General features: G+C 36.6%; 1 protein-coding gene and 1 long non-coding RNA gene across 2 annotated transcripts in view; one reads left to right on the top strand and one right to left on the bottom strand.

Annotated features, from left to right (window-relative positions):
- Window positions 1–1,761, top strand: part of LOC135205746 (uncharacterized) — a 25,976-nt gene extending 24,215 nt beyond the window's left edge. Inside the window, exon 2 of the long non-coding RNA XR_010312588.1 lies at window positions 1,455–1,761. This is a non-coding gene — a long non-coding RNA (uncharacterized LOC135205746). The remainder of the gene's footprint in view (window positions 1–1,454) is intronic.
- The window catches only part of LOC135205743 (glypican-4-like), a 345,257-nt gene continuing 324,650 nt past the window's right edge, over window positions 1,155–21,761 (bottom strand). Inside the window, exons 2-10 of the mRNA XM_064236840.1 lie at window positions 15,981–16,139; window positions 15,405–15,639; window positions 13,465–13,621; window positions 13,125–13,290; window positions 12,654–12,784; window positions 11,941–12,111; window positions 10,588–10,691; window positions 10,138–10,277; window positions 1,155–5,194 (exon numbers count right to left, since the gene is read on the bottom strand). Coding sequence (XP_064092910.1) covers window positions 4,731–5,194; window positions 10,138–10,277; window positions 10,588–10,691; window positions 11,941–12,111; window positions 12,654–12,784; window positions 13,125–13,290; window positions 13,465–13,621; window positions 15,405–15,639; window positions 15,981–16,139 — 1,727 coding nt within the window. The 3' untranslated portion in view covers window positions 1,155–4,730. The remainder of the gene's footprint in view (window positions 5,195–10,137; window positions 10,278–10,587; window positions 10,692–11,940; window positions 12,112–12,653; window positions 12,785–13,124; window positions 13,291–13,464; window positions 13,622–15,404; window positions 15,640–15,980; window positions 16,140–21,761) is intronic.

Genomic DNA, 21,761 nt, shown 5'->3' with positions numbered 1-21,761 from the left:
TTCTTCCTGTATTTCCCTCAGTGACAAGATTGTTATGATGAATCAGTTTTCTCAAAATCATCTTTATTTTGTGTAGTTACATATGACTTTAGCCCAGTTGCAACAGGAAGGAGGAAAATGTCTTAACTGCTCCTCACATTTTATTCTTTGGAGGGCTTGAGAATTGTTTTGAATATGATTCTTTCATGCTACATTACATGCAGTAGGAGTGTTCCGCATATGATTCTGTTAGTTGTTTTCTCTCTAAAGTATTTTATTTGTGGCTTAAATATGATACTGTATGCTTTAATGTCATTTTTTATCATTTATTCTTTTGAATCATTTATTTGAAGATAAACTGCTACACAACAGTTTTTCAGATAATTTTGAAGTACTTCTGTGCCTAATTTAGATTCACATTGGGAAATGTTTGTAAGGTATGCATCTTATTATTGTTTGTTTGTATGGTGTTATTACGTTGTACGGAACCAGTGGTTATTCAGCAACGGGACCAACGGCTTTACGTAACTTCCGAACCACGTCGAGAGTGAACTTCTATCACCAGATAATACACATCTATCACTCATCAATGGAATGCCCAGCATCCTATTAGTGTTACAGCTTTAACTGCAGATAGATGGGCTTTTAAGATGGAGGCAGTATTTGGAAGGATATTTTACATGGTATGGACATTTTTGATAGTTGTTCTATTGCATGTAGGTTTTTGAAGTTTGTAGTCTTATACTGACAAAGCTAGGTTGAATAGGTTTTCTCATTTTACTTAGGTGTCTGTCAAGTGTTTTGTCACGCTTACGATAACATCATGGAGATCATTATGTGTAAAAAGTAAGTATCAGTATGCACATAGGTACCTGTTTTTGGGAATGTTAAATTTGCTTCCCACAAGACCACAGACTTTCAATAAATTCATCTTGTTTTGATGAAATTGCTATTATTTATCATACCTTTTCAAGAACCATGATGGTATCTTCAGCATTTAATCTTTTGGAAAGCTTTCATGAATGGGGAGTTAGGAAACGTGTATTTGGTAATAGTGTCCTGTCAGAATACTCTTTCTGCTTATATGGAGACATTTTTCGGTAGTTATGCATTACAGGAATGTTTTTGTATCGCATGATAAAAACCTTCCAGCTTAGGTATATAAATACACACCAGATTTTTGCATTATGTATTATGTACAATAAAATAACAAAATATCTCTGTACAGACATCTCTACAGAGTGGAATTTCGTACAGTGCCAGATGATTGATACAGGTTGTTACAGTCTATAAATTTACACGTCACGACATAAATGCAAAATATTTAAATGCATTATTACTCCAAAGTGAATTATTTATATGACTGACTTCAAGGTCATTCAAGCTATTATATTTTTCAATAGAAAGCTTTTAACCATAATATACCATCTGGATATGGATTAAATAACATTAAACACTTTCATTTTCCATTTCAGGGAAATTACAAGCCCCTTAAAATCTTTCTATCCAGCAATGGAAATTTATCAAAACAGAGGTAAGGTCGCTATTATGAAAACAATATTGAACCGCTTTGGAAATTCGGTCGTCGAGCTCAGTCACTACATCATTACAATATTTTCAATATCTTATATAAGGGAAATTGACTATACAAAGGGATATCCAGTACTCATAATTGAGGAGAAGAGGAAATTCAAAGCTGAGCTATGGTGAGTACAATTTAATTTTTAAGTAATATAAGAATTTATTTAAGATGAGAATGACAAGACTCTGAAAATAATTCCCTCTGATATATGACACCTACCCATTTTCAGAAGTAGTCTATAAAAAAAAATTCTTTGGAACACACTATAAGTGGAAGAAATGTTGACTACTCAACTGGAAAGAGCTACCTGTTAAACAAAGTACAATGGAATCAAGTAAGTAGGTACACCCTGAGTATAGTAAGGGAACATAAAAAATTAAAACATCCATTTGTCTATTTCCTCAGGAGGCCTTTCAACCAGGATGACACTTTTTTAGAATACCTAAAGGGGTTGAAAAAGTGCATTTTGCTGGTGACAGATTTTTTTGGTATTAACATTGTTAAAAATGGAAGGAAAAAATCTTGAAATTTCTTGAAATTTAAATTTTCTAATATATGTATACTTGTATGTTAAGTAATATTGTTACATTATACCATACTAATGACAATGCTAATTAGCACCCAACCATCTAAAGTTCAGATATCAATGATGATTACATTTTTGTTGTTTTCTGAATTGTTTTCAGAGATGCAAGATCTTGCTATCAGACAAAACCATCTGTTATAATTGCAATTTACCAATCAAGATGTCACAGTAAATATGATTTCCATATTACTGTATTTATAAATCATAGAGGCCTATAACAAGAAAGAAAGAACTAAATTTGCATAGGCTTAAAGTAGAATACAAGAAGGCAATCACTCAAGCACTTCATCTCCAAAGGGACTGCTACAGGAGAGAAATAAGATGGTGGAATACCTTTATATATATGTAAAAAAAAATGCATACAGTACAGGTAGAGTACACCAGTTCTTTAGAATGACAGAACAAATGAGTTTTCTAAGTACAGACATGACTCCATGATAAATGATATAAGGCAGGTAACCTATAAAAAATATAAAACAATCTACATTATACAACACGTCGTCAACGTATAATAGCCAAATTAATTACAAGAGTCGATTGATATTTCCAACATTTTCGCTAGGATAATATCGCTTTCTGTTACAAATGACAATATCTGCCTTAATCAGTATAAAGTATAATTTGCTAAAAGAAAATTACCATCTCTCAAATAGTAAGAGTTTGTGACTCAAGTAGGATTTTAACAAGGGCAGTCCATTCTACTGTGCACTGAGCCTGTATAATTCATTATCAGAAAACTACAAAATACTTTCATATAAACTTGAGCTAATTCTCCAGTCATTTTGTTTTCTATTGATAAAGCATAGATATGTGGCAAGTACTTGAGCTTATTTTAACTGAATATTCCTTTTTCACATTTTCAGTTTTTGTTAACATAAATTATTTTCCATCTCTGGAGGAACATTCATTATCTTTCAAGCTCACAATTGAAGTCTGTGTATTTTTTTTTGGAATAGAGCAGCAGGAGGTAGAGACACTTTAAGCTCATGAGATCATCTTTCATGTACTATTGGAGAAGATACAGTTAAATAAGTCTTAAGGTTATCAGTACCAAGACATTAAGAGTCATCAGAAACACAGGACACGGGACGTAGATGTCTGCTTCAGTAATATTTTCATTAACCTCTCCTGCATAATACCCAACTTTCACTTGGGATATGGAACAGGATTTTGATTTTAGGCTTTGCCTACAGTATGCTTATGTTTCCTTTTTTTACAGTCTTATTGCTGTTCCTAGCCTAGTTTGGTAGTAATTAACAGACTATGCTGTACAATTACAATATATTAACAGCAAACAACATAACAGCCTGTGCTGCACAAACCTTTTAGCCACAAAAGAAACAACTAATTTTACTTTCATCTTTTAGAATGACATTGAAGAAGCTATTATGTTAACTGACTGGTGATTATTATGCATTCACACGATTCACGGCCTATATGAAAAGAATACGTATATATATATATATAACCACAAACCACAATATGGTTTCCCACAATGATGATGAAAACATTTACACGGACATAGCATGACATGTAATGATGTAAGATGATTCTACAGTTTCTTTACTCTAAGAAAATGGCAAACACATACGATGCAGGGCATGAAACATTCATACATAAAATGAGTGCAACATATGCACATCATGGCTGGACCAAATTAATGTAAAAACATTTCAAATCATGATGGTAGTATCGTCTATAGATTTTGTGCCTGGACGGCTAAGGTTTTGATTGCAGACCAGAATTTTGATGCAGTTACCTATCACAGCAAATAATAAAAGGATCACATGCATTACATTTTAGAGGGATGTATGAAAAAACTGAAATCCTGTCCGCCAAAGAATAAGAAAAACCTAACAACAGTCATTACTTAAAAATTTCATCCGTAAATACAATGGTGATGATAAAACATAACATTAGTAAAAGCAGTATACAGAAGTAAAAAGATAATTACATATGGCTTTAAGCTTTCAGTAGATTTACTGTACGTTAATAAATACTGTAAAAAAGAAAAAAAAAAGTGAGTAATGCTATGCAACTTCACAATCATGGCACACACTTGTCACGTTTTCATGGTATGGGGCATCATATGTTACACCTCCAAATGTTAGTTACATGTCTGAAGGAATTCATAATAACACTTTCCCTTCCATGAAACTCTTCAGTCACACACCAACCAATGATTAGCACAAAAGATGTCTCTCTCTCTATCTCTTTCTCCTATCAAAGTGGAGCATCCTCATCTTAAATCTCTGATTTTCCATTTCAATCCGTAAGTTGAAGGTAATTCATGGAGCATTTATGCATCCCACAATTCAATATACATTGGTATGATTAGAATGCCTTTGATTTCAAAGTTGTGGCATGTTTTTCTTGTGCCATAAAATTATAAGAGGTTACTTAACTTCAAAAGGCTTCACTCTATTGGCAATCAAAATTACAATGAATTTCCACAGGTCCTCAGTTGCACTAAATCTTTTCCTGAAGGCATTCCTATCAAGTTTTAAGACCCACACCAATCCCTGATTCTAACCTGGCCTTTCTTCTGCCAGGATGTTTTGAGCTTCTGTCATGCGTAAAGGCTTATGCAATAGAGCCCAGGAACATGATGAAGGCTGGCAACATGTAAATTGTTATGGCACGGTATAGTGACATACTCTCTTTGGCAGCTGCAGACGGAGGTTGCTCTGGTCCACCATGAGGTGCCTCAGGCTTAGGATTTCGAGGTCTTCCACCGCTTGGGCTATGTGGATCGTACATTGGAGGTGCTGATCCGCGATCCTTTCCTCTCACTTTGATGGGAACATCTTCGTAGACTTCTTTTCTCCATCCATCTCCAGAACCATAATCACCTGATCCTTCACTTGTACTACTTATATCGTAACCATCAGCTCCAGAACCAGCATAACTATCTGAATTTGCATACCCATCTTCATCATCTGGAGGGTAGTGGCCTGGAGAGTGGGGCAAGGATGATCCACTACCACTCCCTTCCTCCCTGCTTACAGCCTCTTCATCTTGTTTACCACCATTGTTCAGCCAGGATTCTGAAAATTTCAGGAATCAATTATCATGATTTTGTGAGAACTTTTCTTCCAATTTATCATGTACTTTAAATAGAGGGAATAGATTACGCATACAATATTACAAGTGTGTACACCTCACAAAAAAAACTGTGATGCAGTGAAACTTGAGTGTAGCTACAGTACCACAGTTTCAACAATAAAAATTAAATTTCTATTTCGTGAATGTATAACCAATATTTCACTAACTGAAAAAGATACAAAACATTATATACAAAGACAATGATTTTGTATACAAGAGAGCACTAACTACTGAAATATCATCCCTGATCAATGATTACTAAAGCATTAGTTTTTAATTCAAAATATCTACTATAATGTTTTATATGATGTAAGATGGCTATTCTTCTTAATAGCATTGTAAATTATCTGTTCCATGGTAATAAAGGAATTTAAACAAAAATAGCACATCTGCTTCTGGTAAAAAGAATTTTTGAAATTCTTGAAAGGCGAAAGGTGTTCTACATTGAATTTTTGTGCATTAATTTGTTCTAGTTTGTGTTTTTAATTTTCAGACTACGTATTGCACGCTGATCTCAAATTCAAGTTGAATAGTAGTCATCATTTATGGTTGAGATTGTTTAAGATTCACAAAAAATGACAGCTTCAGTTTAATAAGATGGAATATATCCTCTGTACCAACAAGTTCAACATTGTTCCAAGTGTTTCTGATGCTGGTAACGAATGCAAGCATTGTAAGAGTACTTTTAACGATTTCACTGACAACTGGGGAAAATACAAGAAGCATTCTAATATAGAACATCCCTTCTTTGGTGTTTGAACATACATACTACTATTCAACACTGTCATTGATGTCTTGGGTAATTTGTCTGTATGGAGAAAAAAAAAAAATTCCATGCTATATCTTTTCACAAGATAGCAACCGAAATTGATACAATGGATGAATTTCTCAAAGAATTGTAAAACCAAGGTTAAAACTGTTAACTCGTTAGCAGTTTGGGATGTCTTTGTAAATGGACTTCATTTCAGTGCAACACATCAAAGATTTGTATTTTGTAATTTTACTCTTCAACTACAGTATTCTGTGGAAGCCACCACACAATAAATTCCTGCTCGGCTTACAAATGATTTGCCCACTGTGACATATAATGACACTCCTATTTTACCTGTGCTACTCCTTCATTTGTAAGCTTCTATTTGATCAATGCTGTTATTAGACAATAAAGGAAGTGAATGATGTACAACAATTGCCGCTTTTACCCCACATGGTCACACTTCAAAACAGTACAAACCAGATACCATCCTACAAGGTAACCTAAACCTGAGATTTGGATTAATGATCCTAACACAAATTAATAGGTTGGGTACTGAAAATTTAGTTGGTCCTTGACTGTTAGCAAAATATACTATAGTGAAATGAAAACTAAACCTAACTAAATTTCATCACTTTAACATTGCTAATCACTAGAATATTGCATAAGATGATAATCTGTTGGCAGAGGTGAAGTTACAGATGCAAGTTCACTCTTTTGCAAGGCAGGTTGTCACTGTGAAGAACGAGTTTAACAATCATAAGAGTGTATTGTATTGTTAAGAAGTGCAGAAGTCTATGAATACTTATGTAGGGAATATATTAGCTAGGAAATCTACTAGTAGAGTTATGGTAGATGAAGGCGAAGGGAAGGTAGAGAGTGGTAGAAACAGAGTGCAGTCATAGTTTTAAAAAAAAAAGAGCAATAAAACCCAGGAACTTCGCCAAAACAAAAAGGTGATGATTACAGTGGAAAATCTGAACTTTGACACCTCCAGTGGGTGGTTACGATAGATTAGGACAACCAGTAAGATTCATATAGGGGTGGCACCGGAAGTTGGAAAAGCCACTCTAGAGAAAGTAGGGTGTATCCCAGTAGAAATTAGGGAGGAGCCCAAATTGAAAGAATAGGCTGAGACTTCACTTGAAATCTCAGAGAAGAACAGTTAGGAACTAAGCTCTGGACGCAAAGCTATTGTCAGTAGAACCTCTGTACCCTGTGTAAATTTGTGTTGTGTAAGAGACAGTGAATTGTGTGCGTTATAATAATAAGTAAGATAAACAAAGTGGTGTTTAACTTGCCCAGAGTCCAATTGTATCCATGCCAAACTCTCCTGAGAGACTGGATAAATGAAAGGAATTGAATTAATCTGATTTCAGAATCTGCAGACGTCCACAGTGTAAGTAATCTACAATATAACAATAAGTTCCTAAGAAAAGAAAAACTCAACAACAAAGCAATATAGATGAAGATTACCCCATATAACAATAGACAAGAGAAACAAATACAAACCAAGCTACCAAAGAAAAGACTGACTAATAATAAAGAGAAGAGAAAAGAGAAAAAAACGAACGCAACAGTATGAGTTGACAAATATAATAGTGTACCATCAAATTTGACACTGGGCCTGTAACATTTATCCATTGCTAAAGATTGAAAATTTATATAAACTGTTTGCTCTTAACATCTGTCCTGAAGACTGCTTACTATTTAGTATACCTAAAGAACACAACAAACCATTTATACTGTGGCTGCATTCTGGTGTCACTAAAGGCATGGCAAATTTTCAATATGCCAATAATCATTTGTTTAGGAGGAAAATCCTGTAAATACATTTGTACTTGGACGCTATCATCTTTACAGGAGGAAACAAAGCTAAGCATAATGAAATTTTGAAAAGATTTCTCAAGATAACATCAACTTGATTAAAGTGTGACAATGTATACAGTCAACATAACAATATGTCTAGAATGAAGTCGCCCCTACAACTATGAAAACCCTAAAATGAGTACAAAACTTTATCTCGCCTCTCAAACTGCACCCAGCTGTAAATTAAGACATGGGCCTCCTACTGACTGATGAAACCTGTCCAGATTAATTAGGCAAATGAGATGCTCTGCATTCTTGTTACAGACTAAATCATGCCAAAATACAATAAAGTAGTGCACCGTGATAACAGATCATGGTATATCATACTTATGGATATACTATCAGCGTGAAATGGAAATATCGATTTGAGGGTTTTTGCTTCCAGATTGAGTGCTGAACATTTTTTTTTCAAATCAGGCACACTTAGTGGATATACCACTCGCTTACCAGCATCCCTGGCTGCAACACGTCTGACTCGCACCCGCTTTGTTATCTCAACCCTTCGTGTACAGCACGTGGTGTTAGTTTGCTTTTTTGTGATTATAGTGATTTGTGCAATGATGACTCCTCCACAAGAAAAGTATTCAAGGAAGCATTTAAGCATCCAGGAAAAGCTGGAGGCTATTACAAAAGTAGAAAGTGGTTGGTCTCAGAAGTGTGGCTGAACATTGTTATCATTATGAGAGCTAAAGGTAAACTTGCAGCATTTGAGAATAAAGGCTATGATATTTATATCATAGTATTGGTAAGACCGAAGGTTTGTTCTGTGTATGAACAAATGACAAATTTTTAATCAATATTTATTTTTTATAGCTAACAAACCTGAGGTCTTAATGTTAACTGCCCATCTCTAGCTGCCCCTCTCATATCCTGGGTTGGAAGAAAGACTGACACATCACGAGGTTCCAAGCCTGGTTGGTGACCAGCTTCCACCTCATAAACGCATGAGTTGCCAAATGCCTCGGATTCCTTTCTTTACACTCTTTGATTGATTTTTAACCGGTTTCCAGCTGACACTAGAAGATTATTTTATTGTTAAGACCGAAGGTTTGTTAGCTATTAAAAATAGAAATTGATTAAAAATTTGTCCTTTTGGGATGATGGTTGGGGTGTATTTTTATTTGAAATTATATTATTTTAGTATGATAAATTAGGTATATATTTGCTTGAACTATGTAATTAGGCAGTTATAAGCATTTTAGTTTTAAGGGGTACAGTGTATAAATATACTTTATAGCAACAACTCGCATTCACGTACATATACAATGATATATATGAGTTTCTTTTCTATCGGTGTAGGCTCAGACGCTTTTATCTGTTATTTCGGTTAGCTACTGTCCCTTCCAAATGAAAAGGAGGCCACTGCTGTGAAGAAGTGATGTTATTTCTTGTCTGGTTAGCATATAATTAATATGAAATGGATCTAAGTGATAGATAATCAATAAGGTTCAAGCTATTATAGTTAGCTTATTTATGTTAGGGCTTTATTGTAGGAGAGAGTGGGATTTCAGAGGTTCACTGAAATTCCTTGATACAGTAAATGAATACCAATACCTGAGGATATTGTTCAGGAATCTTAAATCCCGACGAATGATTATCCCCATCATTTTCATCATGAAAGGTGGTAGGTTTCCAGGACTGAATGGCAAAACATTATGGATGGGAATGAATAGTTCAATTTTCTTTAATTTGTAATTTACTGTACATTGATTATATGTGGGTTATTACATTGCATATATCATGCATTTCTCATTATTTGTTATTTTCTGATACCAGGCAGTCCTCAGCTAATGGCGGGGATTCCGTTCCCGACCGATGCCACTAACCAAAAATCTGATAACAGCACTAAAAACCTGCTTAACGGTGCTGTTAACCAGATATCGGCGCTGTTGACCAGAGATCGGCGCTGCTAACCAAGAGATCAGCACAGAAAATCCAGTTAACAGCGTCGCTAGACAAGCACCGTAAAACCGGATAGCCGTTAACTGGGGGCTGCCTCAACTCTATTTTCAAAGGATGTCCAGTAAATGTTGAATAAAGCCGACATTTATGGTCAAAATTTTGTTTGATTCCTGAAAAACTTTTTGAAAACTTCTTGAGATAAAAGGGAGTTTTTCAAAATCTTTTGTATTTATGTTACTGATAAAAGAGGTTAGAAGTGTTAGACTAGATGATAATGTATAAAAAATGGTCTTTGATTGGTATGTGAATAAGAGGAAAACCTTTGGAAATGATTTTTAACAAGAAGTATAAATCAATATTTACCATCATCAATCCAAGACACATCTCGTCCATTGTATGCCTCTTGAAGCTTGCTTGTTATCACCTTCAACCTCATAATTTGGACATTCATCTCAGAACTTGGTGTTGCCTTAGTGCTATTCAAACTTGGTTTGGCATCATATCTGTTGATAAGAGAGAAAAATTGGTTAGAATCTTTCTTAAGAGGAGTAATACCCCAGAAGTTATAGTATATATGAAATGAGGCACGTTAAAAAATGACAAAAGAAACTGCAAGAGCAGAGTAACTGCAATTTTGCATTAAAAGTCATCTCAATCAAAATTGATGCTTTCAGGTCAGGTACTACTTAAAAAGATCAGAGGTAAAATAAATTCTCTGTTATGCATCACTTAACAGAAAAAGTCGAGGTTAAAATAAATTTATATTGTGCATATATTAACTATTATATTGAGCATATATTAGACTATACTTACTTTCCCAGCTTTACACCTGTCCAACAATTAGAAGAGTCCTGCCTCATGGCATCCTTACACATCTTGTTTGGCAGCTCTGTCCAAAAATCTCGAGAATTCTTTATCTGTAAAAATATGAGTTTGTGAACATTTTAACAAAACAGTTACAGGATGCTACTACTGCAGATTAATGATTTTGGTTTTTTTGTACAAAGACCTCACAATGACTTATCTTGCACAACATGGTTAATGCATAACAAAAATTACAACCAATTACAGTACCAATACCCTTATTTCTCATACATTCATGAGAGTCAAATGCATCATAATCTTGAAACTATTTGACTTACTTCTTCCTTTAAATCTACTGGCACCACATGACAAATAAAAAGAGGATTACTACTTGAAATGAGTCGCACAATAACACATCCAACTGTAATATTCATTAACAAATGGTCATTCTACCAATACAACATATTTGTAATTATGCCTCATAACTTATGAAAATTAAATCTGTTACCAAGATTATTTGTAACAAGATGAAAAGTGGGTACATATCTTGAACATTATTGCTTTCATGCCAAGATTCTAATAGCGGTGATATGGGTAAAAAAAAAAATAATCTCAGTAGATTTAAGAATTACATGTTTGGATTAAAATTCTCTCAGCCACCATATCCTTTGCTGCCTCTTGCCAGACTAGATTCGAGAACAATAAACCTAATTTGCCTTCATTTTATATAAAGGCTTTCATTACAATTTTGCACATCCATTCTGATTATAAATCATACAAACTATCATCTAAATGGATGATTTAAAAAGAATAAATTTCCTAAGCGCCATAATGAAACCATATCATGAGAAAGAGAAATGTGGAATAAAGCCTACTAAATTGTATAAGTTATTTTGTGAGAACATCCTCACAGGAGGAAAGAGCAAAAGAGGTGATCCTAGCAAGGCTACGTATAGGACACACAAGATTCTCACATGGTTCACTTGATGTCAAACACCACCATGCTGACCCAGTGAAATGTAAACAGATGTCAAACACCCATGACAGTACAGCATTTGCTTGTTGAGTGCCCAAATTGGACCCAGGAAAGATCTATTTATCTGCGGAGTTCGGAAATGAAAAATGATTCTTGCGGGGGAGAAAGCAGGGATTTTTCAATTAATAAAATCATAAATTTTTAAATAAGACGGGTTTCTCAAATAAAGTCTAATTTTTTTTTTTTTTTTTTTTTTTCTCAGGATTGATCCCTGAGAACAGCCCGAGAAGAGTCTACTTGAGACTCAGAGGTCTGGAAAAACTAACCCTATTAATAATAATAATAATTATTTTGAGGGAAAAATGAAATTGTTTGCTTGAAACTACCTTGGTCTTGATTTCATGAATGTGCCTGCTGACAGAAATGCTCTCAGCTTCTCTGGTGACATCTTCATCCTGGCGGGAGTTGGAAAACTCCAGAAACTCTTGAGATAGCTCTCCTGTGACAACCTCCCTTGTGTTGCGGCCTAGTCGGGGTGATCCACAACCTTGAAATACCTGCAATAGGAAGCAACAATGGGATCAGTGCATTACTGCTAAACACCAGCTTATGCATCCTCTGCAAAGCAAAAATGAAAACAATCATAAATACAATCATAAATGGAGTAACTGCGAATACAATCATGATTTAGGCATACAAGTAACTATTCAACACATTTACAATCGATTTATGTACGTACTTTGAAATTCAGCAAATCTTGACTCCTCTAAGACTTGTATTGTATTTGCTTTCTTGAAATTGAATGATGTCCAAAGTTACAATTCCTATATGTAATATTAATATCTATATATATATATTATATAGTATATATAGATATAATATATATATATATATATAATATAATATATATATAATATATATATATATATATACTCATAAAAAGAAGCTAATTCTTTGTCTGATCAATAACTGCTAAGCACAATTGTCCATTAAAACTCTTAATTTACTCTTAAAATCCAAAGTATCTATCAGAGCTAACTTTGCAACATGTCTTCCCCCCCCCCCCCTTTTTTTTTATAATGATTCAAAGGTCATGTACCTTGGTTGAAATTTCATGGCCTGCTTCTTGGAAATTCATGATAGCATCAGACACCTTATAATTAACTGGCTGCACAACATTTTCAATGTTGAAGGGGTTCTCCAACCTGTCACCCACAATCACCATAGCATCTGTCAAAAAGAGAAAAAAGATGAGTAAATAAAATTCGCCCTTAACTTATTAATGACTACTTATGTACTAATATAAGCAATGAAAAGTATACGTAGTAATACATACCTTTCATTGTAGTACATTAATATGATACAGTAAAATGTTGGTTTTTAATCATTTCTAAATAATTTCTAATCAAAGTAAAATTTTATCTAAATCCAGATGGATTACATCTATAAAACTATATCATTAAGAGCATTAGTGATAGCTCTAGAGTACTATATATCTCAAATACAAAACTGAAATGAAAAGATTATGTAGCATCTGTAAAACTGCTTTTACAATACAAAGTGCACTTACCAACATATTCAATCCAATGAGCAACAAGAGGTTGATGGTGGGCTAAGCAAACATTGATAACATCTCTGCAGTAAGGCATACAAGCTTGCACATTCATGAGACCCGAACAGGTGGGACAATGGGTCATCCTCATCAACTCGTGTACACAAGTCTTACTAAGGTTCTCCTGAATAAATAAAATAGGCAAAAGTCAAATGTCTGTTGTCCTTCAAGAACAAAGATTTTTTTGTATTTAGATTTATATATGAGATTCTTATTAAAAAACAGACGTTCCAATAATAAGGATAAAAAGGAATGAAAAAAGTGACAGTTACAGCTCCAAATGAAGAGGGACACTAACCTTGAGAACATTCTTAACCACATCTCGCCCTGTGGCAAGACCTTGAACAAACGTCCGTAATGCCACAAAACTTCGTTTTATCTGCGTCGTTAATTTCTTTGGCACTTCACCAAAGGGCTGCAGCGCCTCCATATGCTGAGTAACGCACTGTAAGTACCTGCAAAGTTCAAAATACCATAATTTAAATATCAGAAGAAAGTAAGTACCTAGCGTAATGATGGAAATCATTCACTTAGCATTTATGACTGTACTCATGGAAATTGGTGGACTGGAAAACCGAATTGGTTTTCATCTTATCAAGATGTTAAGTTAGCCGCTCGAAGTTGAGATTGTCTATGATCGAGTGTACGTATGTAAGTACGTACCTGTAACCAAGTGCGCAGTTGCATAAGCTCAAATTGCTCTGTTCAAGACGAGTACGGCAACGCTGAGGGGAAACTAATGTATCTCCCCTTATTTTCATTTGAAATGACATATTTCTGCCTTGTAAAAGGTATGCACTTGTTGCAGTTTATAATGTATATGTTGCCATAACACTTGGTAGTGTTTCTTTATACTTTTACTTTGATATAACTGGCAATTACCAAGAATTGTAATGGTACTGTTACGTAAGTTGCACCATGTTGAGTTTGCATGTTGTTGCAATTGTACCATCAACTAACTGTAGGTTAAGATGTGAATTAGGCTTCCATATGTTTATGAAAATGTCAGTTCTAGAGAAAATTCCACCCATGTTATGCATATAAAGTCAGGCTAACTGCGATGTGTGACAGTAAAGTTAGGCATGAGTAGCATAGACTAAAGGCCTAACGACTGCATGCTCTTTGGCACAAGATTGCCGTCCTAAATGAAATGTTTGTATTACAGGGAACCAGTATAATAGGTGTCCAGTGTAAGAATCAGTGTTGATTCTAACTGGTATTGAAGGAATACAGCTAGGAATAAGCTGCTTTTACAATGTATCCACCTACTGTTAAGATGAAATATTAACCCCCCCCCCCCCCCCCCACGAGGAGACGGCCTTTCCACTGTCTCTGATGTCAAGTACCTGTTCCAGCTAAGGATAGGCCAAGAAGTATAGTAGCCTAGGCCTATGAGGTACCTTTATATTAGCCTATGGTTTGAACTGTTATAAATAGGCTAGTCTGAGTTAATTGTCCAAAAATGTATGGTAGCCTCCGAATGTTTAAGTCAGGACAATTGACACCTCAGTACTGTATACATATGCAGTATAGTAAATACATGAGTAGTAATAACAGAATATCATCAGCAAAGATATTCATACATGACACTAGGTCCACCTAATATAAAAATGTAAGTTTTCAGTAATAGAATAGAAAATGCTTATCAAGCTGACGATCACTCTAGGACTCAATTCAGTTAATCTATTCCATATCAACATTAATTCAAGGGGAAACATATATTATCCCGGTGAAGTAAACTTATACTCTGGATTAGGGGTCAAAACTTTCACTTTGAATTTCATGGCTAATAAAAAAATGTAGACTTTTTAATAGAATATGGGCTTTATATTGTCAACATAAACCTAGAATTTATGACCAAATTACATTTCTGACCACATTAAAATATTACAGTTACTCATGAAGTTCTTTATGGTAGCGTAGCCTATATCACTATAAACTATAGTCCGTGTTCTGCATTACTGGTATAACTGTTAGAAAGAACTAAAAAGAATGCCTGTTCCCGGTTTGCTACTGTGAACACAAACTTCTTGCAATAACCTCACTACTTCTACTGTGTGTGGGTTTGAATCCCACCAGCGAGCAACAACTTGGTCATGTAGTATGTCCCCTTGGTTTCAGTACATACTGTGACTATTTTTTTTTATAGTGACCATACTATTTACGAATGGGAAATAAAGAAGTAAAGAGAACATAAAGACTATTAATTAAATAGTACTGTAGTACACAGAAACGTACTTAGGGGTGAATGAATACTGGGCGTTGAAAACGGTGAACATGCGCTGGTAGAGCATCTTGAAGAAATCGTCCATTGTGTCCTTCAGGTCTAGTTCCCCGTGCTTGAAGTATTTCTCGAGGTTGTCGTATAGATTCGTAAAGACGTAGGCGTTCTGCTGGTAGATGATTCCATAGGTCTTGCTGAACATCTCATCAAAGCTTCTTCGGCTGAAGTTCAAAAGCTTTCCGAAAAGGTCTGGGAATAATAATAATAATAATAATGATGCATTCTAAGACAAAATGGAAAGTCTTATAAGCATAAACACAATCTAAAACATAAGGTCATATAAAGAGCACAGAAATCACAGTGGAATGTAGTTTAAACAACAAGAAATTTAATAAGGTATATAAAACATTTAGAAATGGTATAGTGTTGTACTGACTAGTTTGGTGCATCATGGGAAATGTTATTTGGATAAAAACTGTGTAATATATTTATCTCACAGGAGAAGGAAGGGCTGCGAATTCTCATGTATGACCCAAAACAATCGCTATACCAAAACTTGAGTGAAAATGAAGAATACTCCAGGAACTAACCATTTAATTTAACATTTTTCTTGGCAAGCAGACTGGCCATAGGGTTCAGAAGATTTTTAAGATTGTTGTCGAATTCCTGTCGACTCTCGACACTCAGTTTTCGCTCCATGACGTCAGTGCAGCATGTTGTCTCTCCCTGACACATCTTCAGGTGGTCACCTAGAAATAGAAGCGATGGAATTAGGAAAGGAATAGTACTGTTATGGCACTAAAAAACTACGTAGGTCAATATGAGGCCTAACTATATATTTCAACTGCTGCTTACTAGTGAATTCTAAAGGAGTTAAACGTTCTGTATATACTATTAGTTTTACCAGAGCACAGGGCTGATGAACGGCTCTCCTAGGGGTAGCCTAAAGGATTAGATATTTTTACGTGGCTAGGAACCCGTATCATCAGAAATAAATTCATCTGATTCAGCGTTGGCCGAGCCGAGAATCGAACTTCGGACCCCCAGATTGGTTGCAAGCGCGTCAGTGGCGGGATCGGTATGTTCTTGACCTGCCACCTCAGTAGCCAAGAGTTCAATTCTCGGGCATTCCACTGAGGGGTTAGAGATGTGTATTTCTGGTGATAGAAGTTCACTCTCGACGTGGTTCGCTGAATAACCACTGGTTCCATGCAACGTCAAAACACCAAACAAAGGACAAAGGTTAAGCAAGTGAACTCCTACGATGGACGAAGTCGGAAAATTCTCCAATTTACGTTGAAGTTACTGAGAAACCATACGATTATGTTATCTTTCACTACGCTAAATATAAAACTTGCGTTCATAAACCACGCATACACACAAGCAACAAAAACAATCAATATTTCCCTTCCAATGCAATTTTTAAAAACCGCCTCCTATCGACAATTATTCATAAAAGAGAGAGAGGGGAGGGTGAGAGGCTCCGCAGTCGAGTAGGCAATATTCGCCTTTTGAGAGCGACATCAAAGGCGATGGAAAACCTCACCCGGTTGCAATATGCAGCCACTCGCTGCAAACTTCCGAAGGGAAGGAGTCCAACATTTTCCAGACATTGGAGAGCTTTAATCTAATCACAAAATGTCCAAGTTTAAATGACTAAAGGCGCGTGCGCCAATAAACTCTCTCTCTCTCTCTCTCTCTCTCTCTCTCTCTCTCTCTCTCTCTCCACTAAACTGAAATACGGTCACAGCAATAACTTCGAAAGAAAACAGACAGGATTCATTTATGGAGCCGACAGTAAAAGTTGAACGTTCTGGACTTCACTGGGAATGACTGTTCACTATTCACTCATATACGTGCATTCATATGGAACAGTAAATAGTAAATATATAAAGACAAATGCCCCACGACAACAACCGCCAATACAATCCCGCCGAGGCGACAAAATGGGTAGAGTTGCGCGCACACCTCGTGCAGTAATCCAGACTGAAGCCATTCGCCAAACCAATTAAATTATATGTACAATTAGTAAAGGAAACAACGTCTCTGTCTTTTTACACCGAAAGGGGTGTTCGTGCTGCCTACCAGACGGAAGACGGAGCCTGAGAAGAGGCGGCGTTGTCTGGGGCAGACAGGGCTTTCATAAGAGAGCCAATCTCCTCTGACAAAGAAACCGCAGACGCTCTTTCTCGAACTCTGACGTCTCCGCAGACCTCCCCATCTGCGCTGTGACTGATTTCCCACTGCAGTAGGTATGTACAGGGACACGCTTCACCCTACATGCAAACTCGCGTATGGCGCACGTTGAAACATGGAAAAGTAGTACACAAGATTTCGGTAAAGGATGAAACACACACACACACACACAGCGGCGTCATTTCAGATTTGTGTTGTGGGGCAAAGTCGGTTTGGCGAGTTTTTTGATGTGCTTTTTGGAAGCCACATCAGCAACATATTTCAGCAGAAATTATATACTCCCGCTACCGTTTGTTTATCTCATCATTACTGTAGCTATAATAGATTCACATCAACCGTTCATTTGATGTTAAAGCTGGTCCCTTATGACGCTCCTGATTGGCTGTTGATAAGCTAATCACAGGCTAAGAGAGTTCATAGACAAGATGAATGTTCCACCATTCCTGAGGGATACGTCTTTCAAAAGTATTTCTCAGAAGAGGTGGCAACATTCATCCTACCTATGTGAACTCTCAAGAGAGACTGAGAGTTTCCAGTCCTGTGATTGGCTTATCAACAGCCAATCAGGAGCGTCTTAAGGGACTGGCCTAGACGTCAAATGCACGGTTGATGTGAACCTACTATAGTTTAAATGGACAAAGATCAAGGCACGTAATATTTCCGGGAAATTTCATATATTTATGATTGCACAATTCAAAAGGAAACATAGTTTTCTTTTAATGAAAATATACTTTATAAATCAAATTACAGTACCATCGGCTGGCAATGCCGGGCATTAATGAAAATGGTGAAACAACTGCATCATTAGTGTAGTGGAATTTGTATTATGATTATGAAATACAAAAAGAATAATGTTGATAATTTGAGTACCATAATGAAAATAAAATAATATAAAAGTACATAGAGACAGACACATAGGTAGACAAACAAACAATGTGTGTGCTAGAGAAATATAGATAGACGGAACAATAGGTAGATATAACTAAATGTGATGACACACTTGCATAATGGAAAACCAACTGCTATTACTTCTTGGTTGGGATGGCAGGGTGGGGCAACTTGAGTCTTGGGAGGGACAGGTGCCCCACCTCCCAACCTCCGCTAAATAACGCCCCTGAACACACACGTGGCTGATGGTAACTAATTCAAAATGGCAGATGAAACAGGTGAGTAACATATCTGCCTATGACAACTAATTACGCAAATTACATAAAGACAATCACCATGGTATAATACTGCGATTATCAACGCCAACATTCCAATAGACGAAGGAAGGGTAAGTCCAGTCTAACGTTAATGGTAGACAGTAGTAAGGGAACACGCGAGAGGAGAGAGAATTCAAGAGGTAGCAAGTGCCACCACCGGGGCTTCAGTCACGGGAGCTAATAAAGAGGAAAACAAATGAAATGAAGTGATCAAAAGGCTCTTGATAAAAGATTGCGGCTCATCAAAGGCGCCATTCTTTTTCAGAGGCCAAAACTATAAATATATAATTGATAAAAATTGAATGTGTATCAAAGAGACGTTCGGCAAAGGGTGTAACTCATACAAATTCGGCGTTTTCAACAACAAAGTAATAGTCACTACAGTACTCGTTTGATTAGTTTAAACATTAGCCAAGTCTACGTTATTTTTTTTTCATACGGTTTGGCAAAAATAGAGCGCCATAGTCGTCATTATCAAAAGCGCTTTTTTTAATCAATCAAAAAATCACATAAACAACTACAATTTTCATAACAAGAACAGCAACAAAATTGATAAAATTTTTCACTCTATACGGATTATGAAATTCGTAGTCTAATGGACTCACAATTCAAGTTAATTTATGTACAATTTGGGGGGAGGGGGACAATTATGTTGTTGCACAAAACATATACACATTTGCCATCATTTTTTATGCAGAACCTCTTTCCACCACATCCCCATATCCATGCTCTCTCTCTCTCTCTCTCTCTCTCTCTCTCTCTCTCTCTCTCTCTCTCCAACACAGTTGGACGACAATTTTCGAAATAATAATTCATTCGTAATTACTACTTGAATATTAACCATATTAATAATGGGTGCCAACTTCCACGCGGTAGTTCCATTCTCAACGTAACAAAGATGAGTAGCGCTGGTCGAAAACGGGTCTGGTCAGTACATGGATGGGTCACCAACAAAAACCGTGGGGCTGGCGACGCCACCCAAGATGCTTATTGATAAGAGGTAAAGGCAGAAATGACGATTGCCTGATGATGATGTCATGAAAAACCTGGTTGTTATTTTCACAAGAAATAAAATAAGACATAATTGAAAAGGGAACATCATTTAGCAGTATCGTGAATTTAAGTCGTGGAAAAGCACAACGAACAGGAAAATAATTAATTGCCCAAAATAGTAACACTCCCTCTCCTTTGGCTCTCAGCGTTGGTGTTGATACCGGTGCTAAGAGCTGAAGCCATTCACTGTCTGCAGTCTCTCTCTCTCTCTCTCTCTCTCTCTCTCTCTCTCTCTCTCTCTCTCTCTCTCTCTCTGACCACCTTTCACAACTCCCAGTTGCATCTGACGGATAAACCTTAGCTAAAAGCCACAAAAGGATATAGATTTTTTTGAATACCGATTTTCAGAGCTATCTCCAAACAGCCAATGAATGGCTGTAGACCAGCATTTATCTCGTTTAAGGCCGCAGACCGACGGATTCTAATCATGAAATGAATGAACTTGTATACCTTCTGAATTCTCCACCGCAGAAATTGTTCCAAAGAAAGAAGGTCAGCAAATGCACTGGGGTGCTTTTGTAATACATACATGAATACACCATCATCAACTGCAATATTTATATTCAGCCAATTTTTAAAGCCACGATGAATAATTTATATCAATTTAATTTTTACGAATACCGTGCACGTAACTCCCGACAGTTATCGATCGCGTAAGACAACTGAAAAACAGTTCAAATAATGACATTGTTCTAAAGGGTCCACAATAATACAGTGTAAAAAGTCCGTCTTCAAAATTATACACAGACTTTTTACACTTTGTATTATTGTGGACCCTTTAGAATATTATATATACTCTCGTGATAGAGAGTTTTTCCCTAATAAAGACATTATAATAATAACATTATCATTTTGGTTACGGCAAGTAAGCACATGACTACTTCAAAGGAGGGGATGGTAATAAAACCTAAAGCCTCGTTGCACTTCCACATAAAAAAAAGCAAAAAAAAATTATTCACAGTAGTATACTCTCTGCGTCTGCCCTATGGAGCAATCCTTAGAGGAAAATATTAGTGTCAAGAAATGTAGTCGTTATGTTATACGTAGAGAGAGAGAGAGAGAGAGAGAGAGAGAATCTGAGCAAGGGCGTCATATAAATGCATAAGAAGGTGTTCCACGCATGACGGACTGCACTCGTTAATTATGAATGCCTGGAAGGAGAACCGAGAGACTTGAATACGCATTTCGCATATTTGCTCCAGCAGTTTATGATAATGACGACACGAACATGAAATGAGAGCAGTTAAGCAGCGCTCCTTCTTCTTCTTCTTCTTCACTCCGCGATTGCCATGGAAACCCGAACAAGGACCACGAAGAAAGGAGCAGCGAATGCCGCCTAGGTGGAAGACCACCGGTGGTAGACCACCTCAAGAGGATAATGAGGGAAACGCTCCTCCAGATGACAGTGAGGACAACACCTCAAAATCAAGAATGCATCGGCGTACCGGCAATGCCAAGCATACCCATAGCTATGCAGTCTAAACCAATTAGCAATGAGCGAGAGGCTCCCTCCCTCTGAAATGTTTCTTAATCCGGAATTCCCCTCTTCGGACGGAATCCAGGGGACTTCATATTTCCCCTCGTCCCAGTGCATGTTTTAGCACTGAAGCCCCTCAGCAGCACATTCCGGATTTAATCATTCGCGGGCTACCTTCTCCACTACGTGTTCAGCTAATCCAACTCCTTTGAATGTGCTCCCTCTCTCAGTGCCTGTCTCCCCCCCCCCCCCCCCCCCCACCCCCCGCCCTCTCTCTCTCTCTCTAAATTGATACAAATACTTTGTGTGTGTGTTGGTGTGTGCGTGCGTCCTTTATTGCTACCATTCACTACCATCACTACTGTTTCTCATTTCTTTTTTTCTCTCTCCCTCGTCCGCCGTTCTTTCTTCCACTCTCATGTCCTCACATCACTCGACTC

Source organism: Macrobrachium nipponense, chromosome 24, assembly GCF_015104395.2.
Source record: "Macrobrachium nipponense isolate FS-2020 chromosome 24, ASM1510439v2, whole genome shotgun sequence".
Classification (NCBI taxonomy): Eukaryota; Metazoa; Arthropoda; class Malacostraca; order Decapoda; family Palaemonidae; genus Macrobrachium; species Macrobrachium nipponense.
The sequence above is the reverse complement of the archived record's forward strand: the minus strand, read 5'-3'. Positions and strand labels throughout refer to the sequence as shown.